At 34.0% G+C, this 25,866-nt stretch overlaps 2 protein-coding genes across 2 annotated transcripts; one reads left to right on the forward strand and one right to left on the reverse strand.

Moving 5' to 3' along the window:
* Positions 1 to 4,643: 4,643 nt before the first annotated feature.
* Positions 4,644 to 5,307, forward strand: LOC133336669 (protein THEM6). The gene is made up of 2 exons (XM_061544949.1): positions 4,644 to 4,792; positions 4,862 to 5,307. Exons 1-2 carry the CDS (start codon positions 4,657 to 4,659, stop codon positions 5,305 to 5,307), a joined length of 582 nt encoding a protein of 193 aa, XP_061400933.1. The 5' UTR covers positions 4,644 to 4,656.
* A 3,785-nt stretch (positions 5,308 to 9,092) lies between these two features.
* On the reverse strand, positions 9,093 to 16,802 carry LOC133336671 (protein THEM6-like). The gene is made up of 3 exons (XM_061544951.1): positions 16,637 to 16,802; positions 9,516 to 9,730; positions 9,093 to 9,440 (listed from the first exon to the last, which is right to left on the reverse strand). The coding sequence occupies exons 1-3, from the start codon at positions 16,797 to 16,799 to the stop codon at positions 9,093 to 9,095; spliced, it is 726 nt and encodes a 241-aa protein (XP_061400935.1). The 5' UTR covers positions 16,800 to 16,802.
* Positions 16,803 to 25,866: the final 9,064 nt, after the last annotated feature.

Here is a 25,866-nt window from a genome sequence, read left to right on the forward strand (position 1 = left end):
CCGTGTGTAGGGGTTGTCCCCACATAGGCGTATTTTACCATAGTATAGGGGATAGTCGTTATACGAAATAGTCAGTTTTACCCTACAAATTATGGAATTCTAAGACGATTTAGCCATCGGTTGTAATCATTCCGCTTTCTAAGGAAATTGTGACAAAAAAACTCGAACCTGACGATAATGAAATATGTCGGCCAGCATTTAGACATCTCCTCCATATAATTGTACCTCCTGAAGGAGAGCAGAGACACAAAACAAAAATATTAGGTTCGAAATTGACATATGTCGGTCATTAATTAGGCATAGCCCTCATGTAATTATAACCCCCAAATATTCGCTAATTCATACAGTATGTAATCTAACATTGTAATCTAAATTGCAGAAGTTTGAGGATTGTATATTCTACCATGCGTTATTCGTATCAGTCCACGCTTTTGGGATTTTCATTAAATATTGCTGAAATTTGTATTTGGTGTACACAATGGTTTACATAAACCGGTTTGTAGAATTATCGGTATAGGTTCACTTTTTGCTATGTTTCCTACATTTTCATTTCAAGTATCTGTCAGTATACCTATGGTGGAGGGTATCCAAAAATTCGATACAAAAAAAAAAAAAAAAAAAAACTAGAACATAAGGTTCGATAATGAACCTTATATATATATATATATATGGGCAATATTGCCAATTTTTTAACATAGCTGAAGCGGAGGTTCCCCCCTTTATAACTCGGGAACTACTTAAGTATATGAAAAAAGTGAATAGTTTTGGGTTAATTGATCTGTCGTTGCAAACTGTTCATGATATTGACCTCCAAACTTTATTTTAGTGGAAGCTCTGTCTACTTTAATGTAAAAAAATGTGTAAAAACGGGTTGAGGCGAACCAGTTTTTTTATGTTCTCTATCGATTTATGACTAAGCCACTCATTGCACGGTCTTCGTGTCAAAATAAAACTAAAAGCCAACAAAATGGGGACTACTCCCCTTATGTATCATTTTTCAAAATTTTAACTGCATCTACCTTTAAATAATGCTGACATTTTGAAGCTCGATTTTGAGTGTTTTTTTTTTTAAATTTTACTTCTAGCTTTAATACGCAAACAGGAATTTATAAAAATCGATATAAAATTATTATTGATATGTATTTTGTGTATGTAGTATGCACAGCTTCAGAGTAATAGGGGAGACTGGGGCACCTTCGGCACTTTTTTTTTAGAGCTCTATATCTCAGTACTTATTCAACATATATAACAACTTTATGGCTGATTTTTGTCCTCTGACACTTAATTATAAAAAATAGTACCAAAATCATATAAAAAATAGTATTAGTTAAAAAATTTTACAGTTTTTTTAAAAAAAGTCAAATTCGCCGAATGTGCCCCAACCCGGGGTAGCTTCGGCATTTGATGGGGCACATTCGGCACCATAGTCATAGCCGGGTAATTGTCATCGCTATCAGTCTGGTTGAAATTCTGATCCTCTAAAGGCTCTATTAGGTTTTAATACGCCACACAATGTTTGAATTATATGGCTTTATTTTCGAGCGGCGGACGTTTACATCTCAAGGTCGCACACACCATCAGAAATAGGGGTTTTCTATCGCATTTTCGTCAATACAAGCACGTTTGATCTTATATATGCAATTTCGAACCATATTAAAGGATTAGTTTTAAAAACAAACTCAAAAACCTTTTACGGAAATAATATTGCACAATCTGTATATGGCCGAATGTGCCCCACTTTGAAATGCCGAATGTACCCCGAATGTACTTTTTATAGTTTTTTTCATTTTTTTCGATCAGATTTGTAAAAAGATTATATTTTTAAATATTTTTATAATAATACACATCGTAGTTAACCACTTTTTAATAATGTTGTCTTAAAAATTTTAAAAGTTTTATACACGAAATACTTACGAAATGGAATTGAAATATTACAGAAACATCTATAAAAATACAAAAACCTATGTATCTAAATAAGCTTATTAGCTAGAAATGTCAAACTTTGTGTCAGTTATTTATTTCGATATTCGATACCTATGTATCGAAACTAGTGATGTACGGTGAGAACTTCATATCGAAAACGCGATTGCCGAAGGTGCCCCGATGCCGAAGGTGCCCCAGTCTCCCCTACTCATCCGAAGGTGCGAATTTTGTGCGATCAAATTTCTAAAAAACCTATTTTTCGGGCCAAATTTTTAGATCTGTCAACTGAATGATATGGGTACCCGCGATCAATAACCTTTTTTACGTTTCGGATGATATAAAATCTTCTTCGTGAAAATCCATCTACTAGAACGGCGGGAACTAGCCTTCCAAAAACACGAAATTTGGCAAAAAATGTTTTTGAAAATATCGCGGATTTACTTGCGTCTTCTGTGTATCATTTCCGCTTCAGTAAATGACCTCATACGGATTTTGATCTTTTTCGAAAAGAGAACTTTAAAAACTTCAGCCGAAAGAGAGATGTACGCAATTTATCTCAAAAATAGATTATGCTGGCACATCCATGGTTCTTAATGGACCACATTGAAATGGTATAGATCGATGTATTTTTTTAGGGTGCACACCGAAATCGGATGCGCGTTAATGGCGGTTTTTTGGGTACTTCAATGCAACGTGTGGCACATCTTAGCCGTCAAATGAAATTTCGCAAAATATATATGGATTGGAAGATAAACTTCAGTACTTCCTGGGAACCGCATGCGCATCAAATGATTTTGAGAATTACGCGATTTACACGCAATTTAAAATGTATATTTCATAATATTATTTTATTTTAAAATTTATTCCTATTTATAGAATTCTAAGATTTATCGGAAGGGTCTTGATATAATCCGCAAGGCGTATACTTATACACAAAAAATGATTATTATTATATATGTCAATTTTTCGGCGAAATTCGGATAAAATAGCAGAATAACCCCAACATTTTTTTCTGAAATTTCTTGTATACAATTAAAAAAATAAATATGTTGACATTATTTTTTCGAATCCAAAACAAATATTTTCCCTCAATACCTTTTTTTGTTATCGCTTTGATTTAGAAACCGCTATACGGACTTGTGTGATTTTGATATCATTTGATGTTTAGATTATGTAAATATTTTTAAATTTATTTTTAGGTGTGTGTATGTCATTAATATAATGAAAATATTGATGTAATCTGCTATATTTTTGTTATTTTTCTCATATTTCGCGAATATGTGCAACTTTATCGTGATTATTATAATATATTCATATTCTTATTTTACGGAGAAAGATATATATCAACGTTTTAGGTCAATATAATAAACGGCGTAATTTTAAGATTTTTTTCTTATGCCCAAAATTAAAACCTCGATAACTTTTGCGCGCATCAGCCAAAAATTTGATCGCGAACGGTTTCGGAGTCAGAACATTTTTCTCTATATGTGTACCAAAAATCATTTATGTGCCACAAAAACAAAAAAAGCCGGCAATTTTGTAATTTTTTAAGCCCGTAGGCGTGATTAACTCTTTAAATGCGTTTTTCTTGTGAGCCGTCCGAAGTCGAGCAGTTCGTCTAATATTTTTTGCTGGTCATAGTAACGTAGATTATTTACTATTTCATAGGACACCTTTTTTATTTTCATTGGATTAATGAATTTTCAAAATTTTAGCCATTTTGTGTGGAAGGTATCAGAAGGAGTGGACCGTTCGAACTTCAGTTAAGTTTGAATGAAATATTACAACGTTGAAAGTTTGGATGAAATCGGAAAGCTGGAAAACCATTGGAAATTCTATCGTTCTTTCAACAGAAGAACGAGTATGGATCAATCAACATAGAATTATATTATAATCATTTTTCAATATTTTATATGGAATCTTCGGTAAATATTTAGAGCAAATTTAATATATACTTAACCCTATGGGTATAAAAATCAGGCGCTTCGATAGTTTACTTTTGGAAAATGTAGGTAAAACCTATACCGTTTTTTTTCTAAGAGTATAGGACCCAAATCAAACAATTCGAGGAATTCATTCATAATGTTCCACTATGAAACGATCCACCCTAATACATACTGACAATGCACGTTTCCACACTCACATAACATATATAGTTATATAGTCATTGTACTAATTACAAAACTTTCTTGTTTTAGCTTTTTTCAAGCGTGAAAAAAAGCTTTCAGTCACCTGTATACTATTGAGTAAGTCGGAGAGTATAAACCCGCAACTGAGAGATACACTCACACACACCAACAAGTATCTGGCTGTCTGTGTATCTATGTTAATGAAAGTGAATTTCGTTTCGTTGAAGACGATCAAAGAAGTGGATGTGGTGGCACTGAGGCGATAAAAACATTCAGTTGGTAAACATAAGTTGGTCAGTTTGGACGTGATTCGAGTTCAGGGGAACAGGCAACAGGTAAGTGGCATTGCTGGCTTCTTTTTTGGTCATGGAATTACAAAAGAGTTGCTATTGTTGTTTTTTTAATTTTATTAATGACATCCAATATTATTGCATTTAGTTCAAAATCCAATGAATTGATTTTGAAACCTTGAACTTTAAACGTTACGAAAATAAATGCATATTATTACAATATTTTGTGTGTTGTTGTTGTTTTATTAAAATTGAATAAAAAATGTATTAATTGTGGTTTTTTATTTTGCAGTTGTATACAAAAACCGGTTACCATGGGTTTTCTATTATTCGCTCTCATCTTGTACATCATTTGGGATGTCAATTATTTCCTACGTTGCATTTTCACCGTCTTTGCTGGGCGTTTGTTCCAAAGTAAACGGAAAGTTACCGACACAACAACGATTTATGGTAAGTTATAATTTGAAATATTGAATGGAAAATTTTCAAGTAATTAAAAATATTTTTTTTTTCATGCAGGCCTTTGCACCTCCCAGGATGTCGATATTTTCATTAAGCACATGAACAATGCCCGCTATTTGCGTGAATTGGACTTTGCCCGTTTCCATTTCTATGCCTTGACCGGTATTTACGAGAAGATCCGTGAACGTCGTGGTGGTGCCGTCCAGGGAGCTTCCAGTGTCCGTTATCGTCGTACCATTCCCATCTTCCACCCCTACAAAATTCAAACTAAATTGATTTGGTGGGACGATAAGGCCATCTATTTGGAACAACAATTTGTCACCTTGACTGATGGTTTCGTCCGTGCTGTGGCCATGTCCAAACAATGTATTACCAACTGTAATGTCATGGATATTATGAAAACATATCCCGAGGCTTCGAAACGTCCTGAAATGCCCGAAGAATTGAAACTGTGGTTAGATGCCATTGAAGTGTCCAGCCAGAAGTTGCGTAAAGACAAATAAGTGGACGAAGACACACACACACACGGGGACTCAAATTTATTCATTGTGCAGTATCTGCATAATCCCTCCTAATTAGTTGTAGTACTATATAAATAATGTCGTCGGGTTAAATTTTTTGTACTTACATTTTATTGCTTTTTGTAAATATATTGTGAATAAACTAAGCTTCAATGATTGAAGTATTAATTTCAAGTGATGTTTTGCATTTCCTAAGTTATTTTTTAAATATTTGCGTTATGTATAGTGAGGTTCGGAAATTGTTTATAAATATTTACATTTTTAATTTCCCTAAGAGCCACTTCTTTGTAGAGCGTGAGTGAATACACTTGCATTACACTTATAAGAACAAAATAAATATAAAAATAAATAAAACTTGTATGTCCCCCACCATGAGGCAGACATTCCAAATTCCTAAAATCGATGGTAAAAAACCTTAAATATCAAAAACCTTAAATATCAAACTATATACATTAAGGTTAAAAAAAACTTGCCCTCAAATAATTCATAGTAATGAAATGAAATCCGATGATTTTGTTGAAAAGTTTCCGAAATATGGAAATGCCTTTATAGTCCCCATATAAGGATTCAATTAAAATCCAAAATCTAAATCGGTTGATAAATGTTCGCAAAATCTCACAAAACACGAATGCCTAGGGGTAATGTTGTAACCCCTACCAAAATGATAGACACTATTTTAATGCCCTCAGATAATTTGTAGTCGATTTACAAATGCCCGTCAGTCCGTACGTCGCTGTGTAGGTCCGGTGCGAAGGATAACTCTTGAAAGGAGTAACCGATTTCATCCAAACCAATTTCATCCAATTTTTACCAAACCTGTATATTGTTGGAAGATTGGACTTATCGACGCATTCCTTCTAGTTCCTCCCCCACGAAATGGTCAATATTTTGAAAATTTGTTTAACCAATAACAATTGGTTTTGGGTGGGTTTCCGACGTTTGTATTATACGTCGGAAATGTATGTCATTTACGTCACTGTTTCTGACGGACCATATCTGGCCCAATTTGATACAAAATACGCACATCGCAATATTTTTTCCAAACTTAAATCAAGTTCGATAATGGGATCCATCAGTTCACTCCTTCAGGTACCTCCCACACAATGTAAAATTTCATACTTTATAAACCTAATTTTGAAACTCCAATTTCATATTAATATTCAACAAGTTTTAAAATAACTTTTATTTGACACAAAATTTATACGATTATACCTTTCGTATGACACCACTTTCATTTGAATACCATCAATACGAAAAAAGTTATAACAACAATAAATGAGGTATGCAATTATTATAAACCCGTCGTCAGCGCCATCTATTGAGGGACACGATTAAAATCACGTTTAAGGTCCAACCTTCGTCCAACCTTGAACAGAATATCGCATTTCAACAAAGAAAGGTGTCACAGGAAAAAGTAAATAATCTACGTTACTTGCAAAAAAATCTTATAACTCAAATAGTACCGAGGGTAATTAAAGGAAACTTTAATGCTACATTTCATATTCAAAAATTAACAAATTAAAATTATTGTTATTTTACAAAAATATATGAAGTTGTACCTTTCATATGACACCAATTTTATTTAAGTAGGTCAAAAGTTATAGGAAAAACAAATGAGGTTTACACTTTGCATAATCGACTTTTGAATCTACCCATTCAATAGATGGTGCTGATGACGAGTGTTTGCCAGTGTTGCCGAATTTATAGGAAATCATTTGTATTTTATATTCTCCATAACGTTTAAATATAATAATTATAATTCGAATGGATATTAATAGCTTCGAAGATACACTATCCGCAAGTATCAACGATTGTATAACAGAGTTGCCATGTTTAAAGAAAATTACAGTTTTCTGGGATTCTTCATAACGTTGGAATGCGTAACGATACAAAGACAAATCAAACGGATATTTTAGCTCCTCATATTTTCTTTGTAAAATGGTTAACTGATGTATTACCGGAGTTGCCACTGTAACAGAAAAGTGAAAACCCATTCTTCAAAATCTAATTTCATATTCAATAACATGGGTTTTTATAAATTTATTTAATACACAATAAAATATACAATTATACCTTTAATATGACACTACTTTTAGTTTAATATCTGCAAACCTATCTGCAAAAAGAAATTTTGTATGCATATTTAAAGATTGCGTCATCAGCGACATCTATTTATGAACATGATTCAAATCAGACACATCAGTTTTTTAAGACCAGCTAACAAAGCGTATAACTTTTGAACGGATAATCGGATTGGATTTTTTTGTTATGTCACCAGAGACAAGAAAACTTTACCTTTCATATGACACCAATTTCATTGCAATATCTGTAATAGGTCAAAAAATTATGGCAAAAATAAGTGAGGTTTAAATTTTGCATGACAGATTTTTGGATCTATTCAATCTATAGATGGCGCTGACGACAAGTGTTTGCCAGTGATGCCAAGTTTACAGATAATCACAATAATACAGAAATAATTCAAAGAAATAATAATAATAGCTTAGGAAACCACTACCATACCGGATTAAGTTAAAGCCTCAAAGGGTAGAACTTCTAAACAGATAATCGTATTTCCACAAAATTAATGTCATAAGAAAAAGGAGACATTCTTTACTGATACGATTTAATTTAATTTTATGCTGGAGCATTTGAATCCTAATCTATAAACCAATTTTATATTAATATTCAAGTAATTTTTAAATTTTGTTTATTTAACAAGAAAGTATACGATTGTGGCTTTCATATGAAACCAATTTGTTTTTAATATCTGCACTGCGAATAAAAATTATGTCCAAAAGAAATGAGGTGCGTAATTTGTATAAAACCCGTCGTTAGCGCCATCTATTGTTGAACATGATTTTAATCAGTCACATCGGTTTTGGAGTCAAAATTTTGAAGCGTATAACTTTTTATTATCGCATTTCAAGGAAACTGGAGACGTAAATAGTCTACTTTACTATGACCAGCAAATACATTTTATACCAAAAATATTACCGAAGGAAATTAAATAAAACTTTATTACCACATTTAATATTCTAAAATTACAAATATTGAAGTTTTTGTTCTGTCACAAGAAAGTGTACGATTATACTTTTCATATGACAATTTTTTTGTAATAAGTAATACGAAATAGGTTAATGCGAAAATAAATTATGTCAAATGGAGCATGATCTATTTTCGGTTCTATCCAATCGATAGATGGCGCTGACGACAGGTGTTTGCCGGTGCTGCAAAGTATAGTATAGGTGAAAATGTACCCGGTTATTGAGCTTTAGTTTTCATAGAACACTTGATTTTCCTATACTTAATATTTATTATTTAAATCCCTATCTTGTGGCCTTACCCCTTACCCCCTACCTTGTGTGTACCCCTTTTATCAAAAATAAAACAAAAACACATCCATTTTAAATACATTAAGTTATCCTGTTTTTTTATTTTTCTTGTTTCATAAATTCATTTTTTTGTTTAGTTCATTAAAATATAGACACCACTATAGGATTACAATAATAGATTGTACAATGAATAACAAAACAAAAAATAAAAATAATACTTCTCTTTAATTTACTATACATATATGCATGTATATATGTGTATATATAAAAAGGAAAACAAAAACACAATACTTCAATAAATAGCGCATCAAGACACAGAAATACGCGGCACAAACACTTTTCACATTCATTCGCGATTTGAATCCATTGATTGGATCCATGATTGTAAAATTAGAAAGGCTCAACGTAGCACAACACCTCCTCCACTTCTGGCAATCAAGAGTTAGGCCGTAAATTCTTACTCGATAAATCATTATATTCGATCCATTTTTGTATTTCTGGTGGCAGGTCAGGTTTCATTTTCGTATGAACTTGACCATTTTCGGCCATATCTTGATCGACATTTGTACTGGCTATGGCATGATCCAGAGTCACAGTGGAACTCAGCGTGTTGCGGGATGCTTGCAGTTGGGCGGTTTTCGGCGACAGCAATTCATTCATAACATCCTCGGCCGAACAGTCGACAATACGTTGACGACATATCGCAATGGCGTGTATAAATTGATCGGATGGTCGTATGAAACGATGTTCCATAAATACCGATTGATCATCCCAATAGATTATCTGTAGTTAAGAAAGGAAGAGAGAGAAAAAAAAGAGTAAGAAAAAATGTTTTAAAGGAAATAGATAAATATTTACCCTGGAAGCAATTTTAAATCTACAAAATGGCCTTATAAACCGCCTGTATCTTATGGTCGCCGCTCCCTGAAATACGGAACCACCTTTGGCCACAATTGTACGATATAAATTGGTGCGTTCATAGAAATCGACTCGAGCGAAATCTAATTCTCTTAAATATCGTGCATTATTCATATGATACAACAGCGTATCGATATCATTGGTTAGGCAGAGACCTGAAAGTAAAGAAAAGTGAAATAAGTTTTGTGTTGAAAAAATGCCCTTGTTTTAAAATAAACAATGTCGATAATATTTAAAAGAGTAGCAGATTAATACAAACCCTTTAAAACATATTTATCACGATTATGAACATGTGTATGGTCCAGTAAAGAAGGACCAAGTTGGACAATTACAATAATGAAACCCAGCATCACTTTGGCTGCATACAATATATAAATGCAAATATATAATACATTGTACCACAGTGTGGTTTAAAATAAGAATTGGGACGACGGATATACCACAAAGTACAGGTTAAACATTTGTATTTTTATACCCTCCATTAAGATTGTTTTCCCGCTTGTATAATATAAAAATAATCATTTCAGATTGCTGATCAGCGTAAAATTCTATGACGAATTATACATGTCTGTCTGTCTGTTGTAATCACTCTAGCCTCTAAACGAATTAAAATAAATGCTATCGGTTGATATTGTGTACTAAGTCTCTCCACTGAAAATAATAAATATAGATCAATTTTTGGTTGGCCCTCACATAATGGGACCAAATTGTCCGCATTTTAGGAGTTTTGGGCGAGTTTTTAACCGAATTGGTATTAGTATTTTGTAGTCGTATTTGGTAACAAATCTCTCAAAAAACAATCGCCACCTTTTGGGGTGGGAACTATGGGAACTGTTTCGCGTTTTTGGGTTGTCCCCATATGTCCGTATTTCAACATAGTATGGTGGATATTCTGTACTCGGAATTGTCGGTTTATGCACTACATTTATACATCTAAGACGATTTAGCCATCTGTTATAATCATTCTACCTTCAGGGATATCGAGAAAAAAACTAGATCAAATTGTCAGGTTCGAGAATGAACTATATCGGCCGATTTTCGGTATGTTTAATATTTATTGTGAAGGATATTGTGGTCATAAATTAGGCATAGCCCCTAATCTAATGGTAACTCCAAATGTTTGGTAATTCCTACACGATGTAATCAATATTAAGCACCCTAAAATTTTAGTATTTTGATGATTTCATACACATGTGCACTATCAATATCGGACTAAGATTTGGGGTTTTGAGATTTTAGGGAAAAAAATCCATTAACAATTTCAGAAATTTGTATTTTATGTGCATTATGGCATACAACAATTGCTAAACATTTTGAAAAAAGTGCGACATATATACATACTTCCTACAAATTCATTATTTTGAGTGTGTTATTGTGATGGTATTATAACTTTGTGTGGCTCAACAGTTTGTAACTCCACGAAATATTAGTCCTAGACCCTCCTTTTAGTATACCGAACATATTTCGAATAGCATTTCGCAATCGTCACAAGATTTTTATACCCTTCACCACACTGTGGTACAGGGTATTATGTCTTTGTGCATATGTTTGTAACAGGCAAAAATAATCGAGATAGACCCATGGTTCCTTTTGAGAATATGCATAGAATCACTTTCTGAGTCGATTTACGCATGTCCGTCTGTCCGTCCGTCCGTCCGTCCGTCTGTCCATGTTAAATTGTAAACAAAGTACAGGTCGCATTTATGATCCGAATTGGATGAAATTTGGCATAGGTCACTTATTTGGCCCAAGGACGAACCCTATTGAAATTGGGAAAAATCGGTTCAGATTTAGATATAGCTCCCATATATATATTTAACCGATTTAATGTAAACAGTCCCTATATAACTTTCGATTTGCACGAAATTTAGTACAGCCTAATCATTTAGGTCTAGAATGATGTCTGCCAAGTTTCGTGAAAATCGGTCCAGATTTAGATATAGCTCCCATATATAGTTTCGTCCGATTTCATGTAAATGGTGCCCCAAAGTCTCTATATATCTTTCGATTTGCACGAAATTTGGCATAACGTACTGAATTGAGTCTAGAATGGTGTCTGCCCAGTTTCAAGAAAATCGGTCCAGATTTAGATATAGCTCCCATATATAGTTTCGTCCGATTTCATGTAAATGGTGCCCCAAAGTCCCTATATATCCTTCGATTTGCACGAAATTTGGCATAACGTACTTAATTGGGCCTAGAATGATGTCTGCCAAGTTTCATGAAAATCGGTCCCGATTTAGATATAGCTCACATATATAGTTTCGTCCGATTTAATGTAAATGGGGCCCCAAAGTCCCTACATATCTTTCGATTAGCACGAAATTTGGTACAGCCTAATCATTTAGGTCTAGAATGATGTCTGCCAAGCTCCGTGAAAATCGGTCAAGATTTAGATATAGCTACCATATATAGTTTCGTCCGATTTCATGTAAATTGTGACCAAAATCCATATATATCTTTCGATTTGCACGAAATTTGGCATAACGTACTGAATTGAGCCTAGAGTTATGTCTGCCAAGTTTCGTGAAAATCAGTCCAGATTTAGATATAGCTCCCATATATAGTTTCGTCCGATTTCATGTAAATTGTGCACCAACATCCATATATATCTTTCGATTTGCCCGAAATTTTGCACAACGTACTGAATTGAGCCTAGAGTGATGTCTGCCAAGTTTCGATAAAATCGGTCCATATTTCTATATAGCTCCCACATATAGTTTCGTCCGATTTCATGTAAATGGTTGACCAAAGTCGCTATATATCTTTCGATTTGCACGAAATTTGGCATAACGTACTGAATTGAGCCTAGAGTTATGTCTGCCTTGTTTCGTGAAAATCGGTCCAGATTTAGATATAGCTCCATTTTATTATAGATTGATTTTATGTAATTGACGCACCAAGGAACCAATAGGAACAAAACGTTCTAAAGTTAGTATAACCTAACCTGTGACAAGTTTGTTTGAAATCGCTTAATATGTGGATATAGCTTACATATATTTTTTCGCCCGATATCAAGCAAATTGGGCATCATACTCCTCATGTTAGTCAGATTGACATCAAATTTTGCACAACGTACAAAATTGAGCATAGAATTACGTAGTTGCGTTTTCTAGAAGTACAGACATAGTCAACCGGATGACCTATTTATATTTGTTTGAAGTCGATTTACACACTTTATGGACAAATCTAGGTAGATTCACATTTAGATAAATATCACATATTTTATTTCATCCAATTTCATGTTAATAGTCCTGTTTAATGTACCCATAGTGGTGAAGGGTATCCTAGAGTCGGCCCCGTCCGACTTTACTACTTTCCTTACTGGTTTTAATGTATCTCTGGTTCTAGCCAAAGAGGGCACTCTTTTGATAAAGATCGGTTAATATTTAATCACCGAAAAACATTTATTTGTATTCATTTTTGGTAGACCTAGAGGTCACATTTATTATCAAAGAATAAGAATATTAGCGGATCAAAGTGACAAAGACATTCGTGCGAAAAATTACAAACAAAAATATATTTAATACCCAAGAGGAGTGGTCCAACTTTCAATTCATACTAATTATATTAATAAATGTAATTGGTATACATAAACATTTAAAGAAGTCTGATAGCTATGAAATTTGGGTTACGGTCAAGTGCGACATTTATGGGATGAAATGAACCAAAAAAATACTTTTGCTAGTTTTTATAGTCGCTCTAGAGGTAACATTTATAACCCGAACTCTAATTAATTAATTTTTTAATTTATCTGTTCCACAAAAAACATGTCTGTTCGCGGGTTTATAATGATCGATCAATATTAAGCGGGATTACATTTATGTCATGGAATATAATTTACAAAAATAATATTGGAGTTATACTAAAATGTTCACAGGGTTTAAATACTATGATACTGTTTAGAAGTATTTGTTATCACGCCAGCAGGTGTATACCTCGCTGAATTTTTCACCTTTACGAGAATTAGTAAGGAAATTTTAATTTAAAATCGAAAAATCCAAATTTATAATCAATTCCAGGAAAAACTAAAAATGCCAAAAAAGTGATAGATGCTAAACGAGTTTAAAGAGTGCTAAAACTGGAACTAAAAGTGCTAAATTGGTAACATTGCTTATTTGTAATATGCCATATATAAATACCCACCTGTCTGAATTTTTAACCACATATCCCAATGTCATTCGCTATAGTAAATGAAAGGTCAAGTAACTTACGGTAACTTATGGTGTACCGTATCCAAATTTCGACGCGTCCGTTTTTGCTTTTTTTTTGTAAAACATAAACATTGTCTATCTCGAGACCTTGTGTATCTATATCGTCCTCTTCCGCAAAAATTTTTTGACATCCAAATATTCTACAAAAAAGTTGCCGATAAGTTTTCAGTTAGGGTCCCCAAAGACAATAAATCGATATTCATCGTTCATCGCCTTTTATTGGATTCTTACTCAGAATACCTTGTTTGTATGTATAATCTCGCATTGTGTATAAATTGTAGATTATGTAGGTAGATTAGTCAGGTATTCGATATTTTCTCTATGGCAATGTCTATGTATGTATTTATTTCATCAGGAAATAAGATTCCAAATCTGAGTTCTTATTTAACTGTGTTTTTTGGGCCTTATTTCATTCGGGGACTTATTTCGTAATACCGTTATATGAACTTCCTCTTTTAAAATTTCATGATCTTCGGGTCACAAATATTAACAGACAAAGTGTCGTTCAGGAATTTTTGATGTTAAAGATGCACCTCGCACAGGTAGGTCGGTCGTCGAAAATGTCGAAATAAATAGGAGAAATGGTCGAAGTTAAACCGGCATGTTAGCTGTCGTAACATTGCCTAGGAGCTAAAAATACGCCATAAAACTGTTTTGAACCATTTACAAAAAAAAAAAAATATATATATAAATGGATTTCTTTTTCCGCAACCTAATATATTATAATCATCGGACGTACTGCGGACATAAATAACTACATCGATTCAGCTTGTCGAGATATTGCGACAACTAGTACACGTTTAGAAAACAACTTGTACAAAATATCCGATAATCAGAGTTTCAACAATGGATGATAATAAGAGGTGGCTCTAGGACCAATGCACCTTCTTTATACCCCTACCATAGTATGTTATTGTATATCCCATATAAATATCCTATAATCATTGGTTATCAGTGCATACACAAATTTTATTCTTGTTTGTATAGATCGATAGATTCGATATAGTTTTGGACTTTAACAAAATATCAAATTAAAATTTCCTGCAAATTATCATACTACCCATCCATTATTTCTTTGGTGTAAATTAGCCCTTGACCAAGGCTGTAATTAAGACGAATACACAAACAAATGTTGGGTGTTATTGATTTTTCTGTACGACACCTTAATTAAATTTTGCCAAACGGGCGGAAATACAAGTTCACAGACAAATGGCTGGCAAAAAAATAAATAAAATGAAAAAGAAAGAGTGAAAGAAAACAGAGGAAGAACAGTGGAATACGATCATGACGAATGACGAATATTGTAAATCTATACTAATAAAAGTAAAAAGTGATTGACTGACTGATTTACTGACTAAAATTTGGGGTAAGGGTCACTCTTGGTCCAGATGTGTCCGATAAGGCTGGGTTTTTGGAAATTCGTACTAGAATGGCACTAAACGTACTAAATATGATAACATTTGAATTGGCCGAACCGGTGGAGCAAGAACTCAGAAGATGGAGTGTAGGATAGATGTATTAAAGGTTTTTTTTTAGAAATTCGAACTATAAGGAAATTTGGAATGCGAATTAAGGTTGAAAAGTAAGGTTAATATAAGGAGGTGGTTGTGAAAACGTGCACTCATGTACACGAAAAGTACTAAACTGTTCTAAATTTGGTACAATTTGAATTTGGGGAAGAGGATGAAGCTGGAATACTGAAATTGTAAATTAACATTACCGTCGGAGTGTAGCGATACGTAAGTAGTTTTAGAAGATTGTACTTTTGTGCACGAAAGGCACTAAATAGTACTATATTTGGTACAATTTAGATTTTGTGTGAACAGATAGAGCTGGAATCCTGAAATTTGGAGTTAGGGTCACTGTTGAGGTGTAGAATTTGAATATGTAGGAAGTTTTAGAAATTCTTATTAATGTGTACTAAATAGTATTAAATGTGTATTTGGGTGAACCGATAGAGCTAGAGCACTTACATTTGGAAATAAGGTTACTGTTGGTGTATGGATGTAGTCTTAAAAATTCATACTTATTGGTGCTGAAATCCTGATATTTTGAGTTAGGATCATTTTTGGGGTGTAGGATTGGGATATATGGGGTGTAGGATTGGGATATATAGTATGTTTTAGAAATGTGCAATAAATAGTACCAAATGTGCATTTGGGTGAACCGATAGAGCTAGAACACTAAAATTTGGAAATAAGGTTACTGTTGGACTATAGGATTAGGGTATGGATGTAGCTTTAGAAATTCATACGCATGGGTTCATTTAGTACCCATGCGTATGTATATCTAAAGCTACTACTAACTTTGGTACAAATTAAATTTTGGTCGAACCAAACGTCTGAGATCCTGAACTGTTGAATTAGGATAACTCTTGGGTTGTAGGATTGGGCCATGTAAGAAGTTTTGGAAATTCATACTAATGTGTACTTAATGGTACAAATTGTGTATTTGGTTGAAGCAAATTCAGCCATCTACGAAATTTATGAAATTGTGAAAAAAATCGATCAAATCGTTTTCCCGTAGAAAAATAAAATTGTGTATGTCAGCTTTCTTCAGTTCATTGTCATCCAATTGCCAAATAAAAAAAATTATTATACCTCTTTTTTCTAAAGGTCCAGTAAGTCAAATCAAATCTAAGTTCAATAATTACAAAAAAATTATATAAAGTGCACAAACACTCTGCAAAGCATTAGTCTGCAATTTCCATCTAACCATGTCGCACTGTACTATCGGAAAATAGAAAAACCCCGCCTCCAATTTGCGAAAACATTTAACACTATACCATATCAAATTATCATCTACAAAAAAAAAAAATACCATGAAGAGAAAAAAAGAAATACCTACCGGATACAGTTGTCGTTTCGAGGATATGACATTTTCTTTTGACAAAACGAGCCAAAAATACACACAGGCACATACGTAGGAAGTAATGTAGTTCGAAAAGGCAATACAACAACAAAACGCCAACTAAACAACAAATTAACCAAAAACCATATTCTGAGGCCATTATTTTTTTGTTACTTTTTTTTAAATTTTCGAAGATACAATTTTTATACTAATTTTTTTTTATTTTTTGTTGTAAATTGGTTGATTGATTGATTCCGTGATTTGTTTTTGGTGGGGTCGTTTAGATGGTACTACTTCGCTATTGATTTGCATTCACTTTATACAGCAACAACAACAACTATTTTCTAGGTCCAACGGATTCCTTGACTTGAGTTGTGGCTGAGTTGTTGTTGGAGAGCGGCAATGACGGCGGTTGGTATAATAATTTGAGGTTAAATAATTTCCTTTTGATGACCACTTTGTGTTGCTGTTGTTGTTCATTGTTTTATGCCAAGGATAAAGGATAATTGTTGTTTTTGTTCTTGTTGTTCGTGGTCGTGGTGGTGATGATGTGACTGTGGTGTTCCGGTCAATTTACATTATCTACTACTGTTGCTTGAATAATTGCCACTCACAGTTGGTTGCATCACACGCACTCACATACACTGTATCTGTGGTGTGTGTCTTCTTCATTCCGCACCCACAATTTTAGTCATTGGGGAGCCATTTTTTATAGAGGTTTCAAAACCAAAAATAGGGGTAGAGATGTCAAATGTGGTTGCTGCACTTGAGGGGCGGACAGGCGGGGTGGGCTGGCAATATAATATGTGGGTCAATATCAGGATTACTTCATCTCAACTAAAACCCGCACACCCATACACACACACACACTGTCGTACAAATAACAGCAGCAGTTGTTGTTCTTCTTATTGTTGTTATTGTTGTAGTGGAGGCAGAACAAGGGTATGCGCGTAATACAGTCAGTGTTGGGGAAGGCGGAAATCGTTGGCCACACTAAGCATCCAATATAGCCGCATTTGTAACAGCAACAGCATCAACATCAGCCACGATATGGTCACGGTTAGCCTTAGCAGTAGTAGCAGCAGCAGCAGAAGCAATTCCGACAGCTACATACATTGTCACACAACTAATTTTCTACACTGATTTATATATTTTTTATTACATTTTTAATTGCATTTTATATTTTCCTTCATTTCTTCTACTTCTGTGTATTCTTTTTCACTTTTTTGCAATTCTTTCAAGGCGTATGTAATTCGAATAACAACCGGGGATACGAAGGCTTATTTTTTACTATTAGATTTTTTTTTTTGCAAAACATTCACTTTTTATTTAATTAAAGAAATTGTAGTGGGTGGGCAAGAGAAGGGGGAGTACAACAATAATGTTATTGCTGGTAATTTTGTATTCTTGTTTTTGTAATTTTTTGTATTATTCTCTTTTATTTGTGAGACCCGTTATGCGAACAATACGTATTCCAGAGTTTTCAAATATAACAATTCTTAAAGAACTAAAGACTACAACTGACTGACTGATTTTCGTTTGGTTGGATAATTTCTATTGCCTGGCATGAAATTTTCAAATGTTGTCGTCGTCATTGTCTTTGTCATTGCGAGAGCCTGAGAGCTAATACAACAGTCCTCACACAGCGTTGCCGTTTGGTATTTTTAATTTTGTCTACCAAAAACATTCCTTGAAAAAAGCGACCAAAAACATTTTTATGGATATTTTAAAGGAAATTTATATATAATGGCGAACTATGTAGGAATAAATTCAGATACTCCGTTCTTTTTTATCCTTCAACATTCGAATCCTAGCGGAGTGATCTGATATCATCCATCTATGAACTTCATATAAGTTTAAAAAAATAAATTACGCTGTGAAAATTTGAAATAGCCTCGGTTATCTCATTCAAATATTATCGAATAAACCGACCGCTAGTACAATCCATCCATTCATTACCTACCGACGAAACTCATCCTGGTCCCATTTACGCATTTGAATGTCCCAACCACATTTTCTCAGAGACTAAAGGACGTTCCCTTGATTTTTGACATTTTAAAGGTCATTCAATACCAACAATTTTTGGTCGAATTGAGTATCACATATGGCAACTCTGATTTTCATCTTGACGCATGCGTCTACAATACGTAATCTCTTCTAGTCGTAGAAATGTAAATATATGGTTTTTGCATGTAAATATATGTGAGTGTGTTTATGTGTATGGATGGATAAAAGTTGGTTGACTTACAAGTGTAAACCCAAGTGAAATTGTTTACATATACAGCTGGTCGCAAAACGTGGTACATATATTGCTAGATGTGTAGCTATATACATACTTTTGGTCGCTCTAGAGGCCAATGACTGAACATCAGACAAAGGAAGAGATCTGAATGAGGAATATGCCTGACTCTTTTAATTGACGATTTGTCAATATTTAGCGGTTCAAAGGGACCCAACATTTTGTGCAAATAATGACAAATTTGGAATTAAATTATAAATGTACCCCAGAAAAATTTAGAGCGGCATAGGCAGTAGGTGTAGTTGGCCTTTAAAATGATGTAATGGAATTATACATAACTATTTAAAGAGGTCTACATATTCTGATATTGTTTAGTATTTCCATTACCACAAAAGAGGTCTCAAATTTCTAGGACGACATTGGGAGAAGAGGTCAACATAAAATTACCGGTCAAAATGACCAAGTGATTTGACCAAGCGTGTTGAGGATCTGGAAGAATCGTCTTACAAAGCTTCTGGTATCAAATAATAACGGTGAAGAAGATACCCCAGATCCAATAAGATATAGAGTGTGTTCCATCTACCAAAGAAGAGGTCAGAATAGCAATTAATCAGCTGGAAAATAATAAATCAGGTACCGATGGATTACCAGAAGAATTATTGGAGACCGGTGATCAGACGCTGATCAGGACCATACATGCATATATGTCCCATGATTGAAACCTCAGAATCCGGTGTCCCATGCACAAAAAAGACGATATGTGCCAACTATAGAGGGATTAGTTTCCTTCACATGGCATGTAAAGTGTTATCCAGTGAGCAGCGTGAACAACTTAAGTTAATTGTCGATTGTATTATTGGATCTTATCAATGCGACTTCAGACCTTGCAAATCCACTATAGACCAGATTTTTACACTGCGCCAAGTCATGTAAAAGACCCACGAAACATATTCGTCGATTATAAAGCCGCATTTGCCCAATCCGCTCAGAAGTGTTTAAATCCATGTTTGTGTTCGGCATTTCTGCAAAATTAATACGCCTATGTAGGATAATTTTAACTGTCACAAGGTCAGCAGTTAAAGTCGGAGAGGACCTCTCGGAGACCTTTAAAGACAGTTTGTCGTGTGACCTTTTTAACATCCTGCTGGAAAAGGTCTTACGAAATGTGAACAGAAATGACACTCTGTACACCAAACAACACATGTTACTCGCCTACGTTGACGACATCGACATAATGTGTCGAACATTGCGAGCGGTAATAGCCACCTTTGAAAGAATTGAGAAGGAGTCTGCCAAAGTGGGTCTGGCAGTAATTGGCGAGAAGATCAAGCTGATGGTATCGACGCGTTAGACGTCCAATAGGCTCGGACCAACTGTGGAACTTGAAAACTACAGCTTCGAGGTAGTGAACGATTTTATATACCTCGGTACCGCTATAAACAAAACTACTAACATCAGCTTTGAAATCCGGAGGAGAAAAGTGTTGGCCAACAGATGCTGCTATGGTCCAATTAAGCAACTCCTGAGCAAGCCCACCTCTCACCAGACCAAACTCACACTCTACAAGACGCTTATATTACCCGCGCTGTTGTATGGATCTGAAGCATGGGTACTTGCGCTAGCAGATGAGGCAACTCTTGGATTCGTCGAAGGATATATGGGTCAATCTGCCTCGAGGGTAAGTATCGCCGTTGAATGAACCATGAGTAGTACCATCTATTCAGTCATCGACATAGTCAGACGAATCGAGCTGCGATGCCCCAGATCAAAAGGCATATAAAAGCAAGCCAATTCATGGTTCACACAGAAGGGGAAGGCCGCGAATTCAATTGAAAGATCAAATGGAAGACAACATTTCGAGACATGGTCTTTAAAATTGGATGAGACGTGCCCAAGACCGACGCGCTTGGAAATTTTTTAAGCTAAGCTTATGGAATAACCGTTCTGTCACAAGCCAGCTATGTAAGAGTTGTGCATATAACTCCCTTTTTTATATTAACATAGTTAATTGATTTCTTCGTCGTTTTGGGGTTGTCCCCATATAGGCATATTCTACAATATTGTCAGTTTGGACCCTACAAAGTATAGAATTTGTAAGCGATTTAGCTATCTGCTTTAATCATTTTACCTTCAGAGGATATCGAGATAAAAAAACCAGAAAGGTTCGAGAATCAAATATATCGGTCCAGGTTTTGGGGTTTTCAGATTTTAGGAAAATTGTCGGTATAGGCATATTTTTTAATATGTTCTCCATACTTTCATTTCAAGTAACTATCAGTATATCATGCTGGAGGGTATCCGGATCATTCTGTTCGTTGAAAATTTAACTTTTAGAGAACCCATCTACTTGATATTCCATTCAATATCAATTGTCGGAACATTTTTAACGCTGTCCGTATACCAGTATCTTTGTTTATTAATATGAGTATGAGTTCCTTATAAACAAACCCCTAAAACTGGTAACACAATGTTAACTTTGTGTATTGCATGAACAGTTGTGTTCAATAAAATAGATACACTTGTATATTAGAAGACATTTGCAATTTTTACAGTTGTTGAAAATGAAGTTTAATCGTATTCCTCATGTAAATATTGTGAAGGTTTCAGTTGATCTACCGTAAACATTATACCGTCTATTTTGATACCATAATTATTAAACCTGTGAATTTAATTATACCTCTCATTTTTTCTTTAAACATACTCTGCCTGGAGCTTTTAGAGTACACATAGCCTCTTATTGTTTTAAATATATAAATATTTTTTTATAGAAATTACAAATCTTGCTATTGTTTTGACCATTAGCAGTTATCTTAAAATCATTTTTATAAACGCAAACTGTAAACTGGTAAATGTTTAAACCACGTTACTAGACTTAGTAAATACGATGACGTTTGGCTTTTTTTAATATAAATTTTCTTCTCCGCCGTTTACAGGTGATCAAATCGAAATTTATGTTTACATTTCTAAATGCGACGACAACTAAAGTGAATAGCCATTATTTTTTTGCTATCTTGGCATTAGGAAACAATGTGGACAAGTTTATAAGTGCAGGTTGTTAATGTAAAATCATTGTGAGGTTACACTTTTAGAATATAAATAATACAAAAAATACAAAAATTTACAAAGAAATACAAAAGGCGAACAGAGATCTAATGTCTGTTCATAGTATTTTCAAAATCAGATTTGTTTAAGATATATAATAGAAATGTTTAATAATGACAGGCTGTCTAATAATCAACAACACGATAAAAAGGATGAAGTCGAATTTTAAAATTAGTACGAAAGCTCATATTATCGAGGGGCGTGACAAGGCTGAATTTTAGTATGGAAATTTGTCATTCATTTTTCAAACCAATAAAAATTTATTTAAAGACACATATACATGTGTATACTAGCTTCTCTTAGACACTATCAGATCTTACAATAGATTAAGCTGGGTCTGAAAGATTTTTGAAATTTTACACATGTATTGCTACTAATCCTAGAAAATTTTTGTTACTGACTATATCGTTCTACATTTTGTGTCAGTCCCCATGTAACAATATTTCCCACATTTTGGTTTTCTGATCCCCGGTTTATCTTTAGGTATAGCGCGCGTATAAAGGTCCCATTACATACATTTAGATGGTGGTATTTTCCAATCGAAGTGTCCATATTTCTTCACAGAAGAAGGTGCTATAATTTGTCATTCTATGCGGAAAATTATAGGTCAATTTTTGACATAGCCCCCATATAAAGGTCCGACCAAGAGAAATTGTTGATAATTGGTTTTCCAGGTTTAAATTATTTTGGTAAAAAATGTTTTCGCCGTGCTGATTTGGTCAATACTTTTATGGAATTAATAAATCTAATTTATTCAATGTTTTACTCAACGTTTCGTTGGTATTTTGATAAGGGGGAACATACCGACATTTTCATTTCTGATTCGTTTAGTACAATTTTATAATATAGCATAAAAATGATTATATTAATGTAAAAATTATTTTTTGTCTCGCTTTACGAACAGCCATATCGCTGTGGTTTCAATAACCAATCTCATAGTCCGCTGTTGTTCACATATTTATTTTTCACATTCCGCTTTGTTCAACAGTTCTCGTGTGCTCTTTTATATTCATTTTCATGACCACACAGTGTTGCTTATTGACGTAGTATTTTAGTAAGCGCACGACCGAATATTTTATAACGGCCAACTCATTTTAAAAATACAAAATGTGTAATTTAATTTTGTATTCCTAAAAGACTTGTCCAAAGTTCTATCGATTCCGAAAATCGGAGGTCACTATTTAAAGGGTGCTACACTTAAACGAACTTCGAACTTGACACACCTGCAGAATATTTATAGATTTTTCATTGATTGTAATTGTGATTACAATTTATTATTGAAGACATTTCATAATTAGGAGGAAAGGATCTATTTAAATTCAAATTTGGGACGTATACGTAATGACCACAATTATACGCAGCACGGAACTGAAGAATATTAATATTTCTAACTCCGAAAATTACAAAATCGAACTTTGAATCCAAATGATGTTATAAAATCGAGTTAGACCTATGGTTCCTTCACCAAAGTTGCTTGAAATTGTCCATAGAATCATCCTCGGGGCTGGATTTAATCGACAAAAAATTTAGCCCGCCCTAATAGACATAGATTTTTATACCCTACACAACTATGTTATCAGGGTATTATGACTTTGTGCAGCCCCAAGAGTTTGTAACGCCGCGAAATATTGGTCCTAGACCCACCTTTAAGTATACCTATCGTCATATGTCGACTAGCTGAGTCGATCTAGACATTTGTGTCCGTCCGTCCGTATGTCCATTATAATTTGTAAACACGATACAGGCCACAGTTATGGACCAATCCCGAGAAGTTGATAGTGTGGTTGACCTTTAAATTGGTACCAATTATATTGTCGTATGTACTCGGATGTGGGAGCTACACTTAAATATATACAGGTGCTTAAGTATTCACATATCTGATCGCTTTGAAATTTTCTATGATGTTCCAGGTATCGTCAAGAACAACGGCAATAATTTTGGGTGATGATCAAATAAAAATGTTGGGATGAAGTGGACCGGAAACATAATTTTTAATGCTTCTTCGAGTCGATCTATAGGCCACAATTATAAGCCTTACAACACAACTCACGGTGAAGGGAATATGGAGAAGTAATTAGAAGGGCTGTACTGACTATTAGTAATATTCGAAAAATATGACAGTGTAAGAAAGTGCTGTTGACCTCTAATCGGACAAGTGGGTTCACCACACTGTGGTACAGGGTACTATGTCTTTGTGCATATGTTTGTAACAGGCAAAAATAATCGAGATAGACCCATGGTTCCTTTTGTGAATATGCATAGAATCACTTTCTGAGTCGATTTATGCATGTCCGTTTCCTGAAATCGTTGAAATCGGTTCAGATTTAGATATAGCTAGTTTTTTTATTGGCCAATAAATAGACCATATAAATATTTGTTCATAGGTCATATATGGGTGTAATATGCTTTATTTTTCATGGACCATTTTTTAAATTACATTTTCATATATATTTGCGGACTTTTTAAAAAAAAAAATTATGGACCACATATAGGCGTGGATTTTATTAAATTATTTTTTCATGGACCCTACATAGGCGTGGATTTTATTAAAACATTTTTTTCGTGGACCATATTTAAGCGTGGATTTTATTAAAACATTTTTTTCGTGGACCATATTTAAGCGTGGATTTTATTTACATTATTTTTTATGGACCATTATTTTTCATGGACCATATAGATGCGGACTTTTTAAATTATTTTTTCATGGACCATATATAGCTGCGTACTTTTTAAATTATTTTCCATGGACTAATATAATGGTACACGCTATTTTTAAAATATATTTAATATATATCCCCCTTAAATATTGTCTAAGAGAACACCAATAAAATATCACAAACTCTCTTTACATACCAAAATTGCTCTTTGTTCAACGGCATATCCATGTGTCCGTATGTTTTTCACGACAGAGCAGCAAACTATATTGATAACATTATGGTTTCAATCGATTCCGGAGAGCCATTTGCAATCGTTAACATGTGCATGTTCGACGACGTCGTCGCAGCAAAAAGCCGACGACAACAACGACTCTGTCACCTACCAACGCTGTCAACCAAAAAGGCAGGTAAAGTTCTTTTTAGCCAACTTAAACCAGTTAGTCGTGTGCGAATTATCGGTTTGTTTGGACGTTCGAAATGCCATAATACCAAATACAAATAACCAACAACGTGAATGTTGCGAAAATACAAAATTGAACTGAAAATAAGCAGTGTTTTGAAATTTATGGAGGGACAATTATTTATGGAGGTTTATATTTTTTGTTGAACTACCCCAGCCTGTCAATCATCCCCCAATAAATTAAATGTAGGTGTACGATTAATTTGGTAGCGATGTCCAGATGTTTAAGTGTTTAAAATATTGCAAGTCGCAAAAATCGCAGTGTTATTGTTTGTGACACAAACGCCCGACATTAACCGCAAAATTGTAACAACAATAAAAAAGTGAATTTGAAACCCAACCAAAATTGGTAAAACTGGATTAAATTTCAAACCAAAACAATAACAAAAACACAATAATGAAAATCAATTTCTTTATAACCCACATTGAAGCCTATAAACTTAGTTAATACGACTTAAATGTCGTAAAAATTATTTGATTTTTTTGTCATAAAACCTACAAGTGCAACAGCAAACAAACAAATAACCATCCATACATACATTCATAATACTGCAGTAAGTAGTGACCCATCCAGCTAAACCCCACCAACCAACCAGCGAGCGAACTCTAACATATGCTACAAAAAATTATTTGCGCCAAAACACAAAAAAAGTCGCAAAACGTGATAAAGTTTTTGAACTTCATTTCGCCGCCAGAGTTATTAAATATGGCGACTTATACCCGGAGGGATATAAAGGCATAAATCAAATCACACAGTATTGTTATTAAA

This window comes from Musca vetustissima, unplaced genomic scaffold (assembly GCF_032173495.1).
Source record: "Musca vetustissima isolate MV318-11 ecotype Yass unplaced genomic scaffold, APGP_CSIRO_Mvet_v1 utg32735, whole genome shotgun sequence".
NCBI classification, from domain to species: Eukaryota; Metazoa; Arthropoda; class Insecta; order Diptera; family Muscidae; genus Musca; species Musca vetustissima.

What these genes read in the sequence shown, in the direction of transcription:
- LOC133336669 (XM_061544949.1), top strand. Translation starts at nt 4,657, where the DNA reads ATGGGTTTTCTATTATTCGCTCTCATCTTGTACATCATTTGGGATGTC. An exon ending in CGACACAACAACGATTTATG is followed by an intron (nt 4,793 to 4,861) that starts GTAAGTTATAAT and finishes TTTTTCATGCAG; the next exon opens with GCCTTTGCACCTCCCAGGAT.
- LOC133336671 (XM_061544951.1), bottom strand. Translation starts at nt 16,799, where the DNA reads ATGGCCTCAGAATATGGTTTTTGGTTAATTTGTTGTTTAGTTGGCGTT. An exon ending in CGAAACGACAACTGTATCCG is followed by an intron (nt 9,731 to 16,636) that starts GTAGGTATTTCT and finishes CTTTACTTTCAG; the next exon opens with GTCTCTGCCTAACCAATGAT. An exon ending in GATTTAAAATTGCTTCCAGG is followed by an intron (nt 9,441 to 9,515) that starts GTAAATATTTAT and finishes TCTTAACTACAG; the next exon opens with ATAATCTATTGGGATGATCA.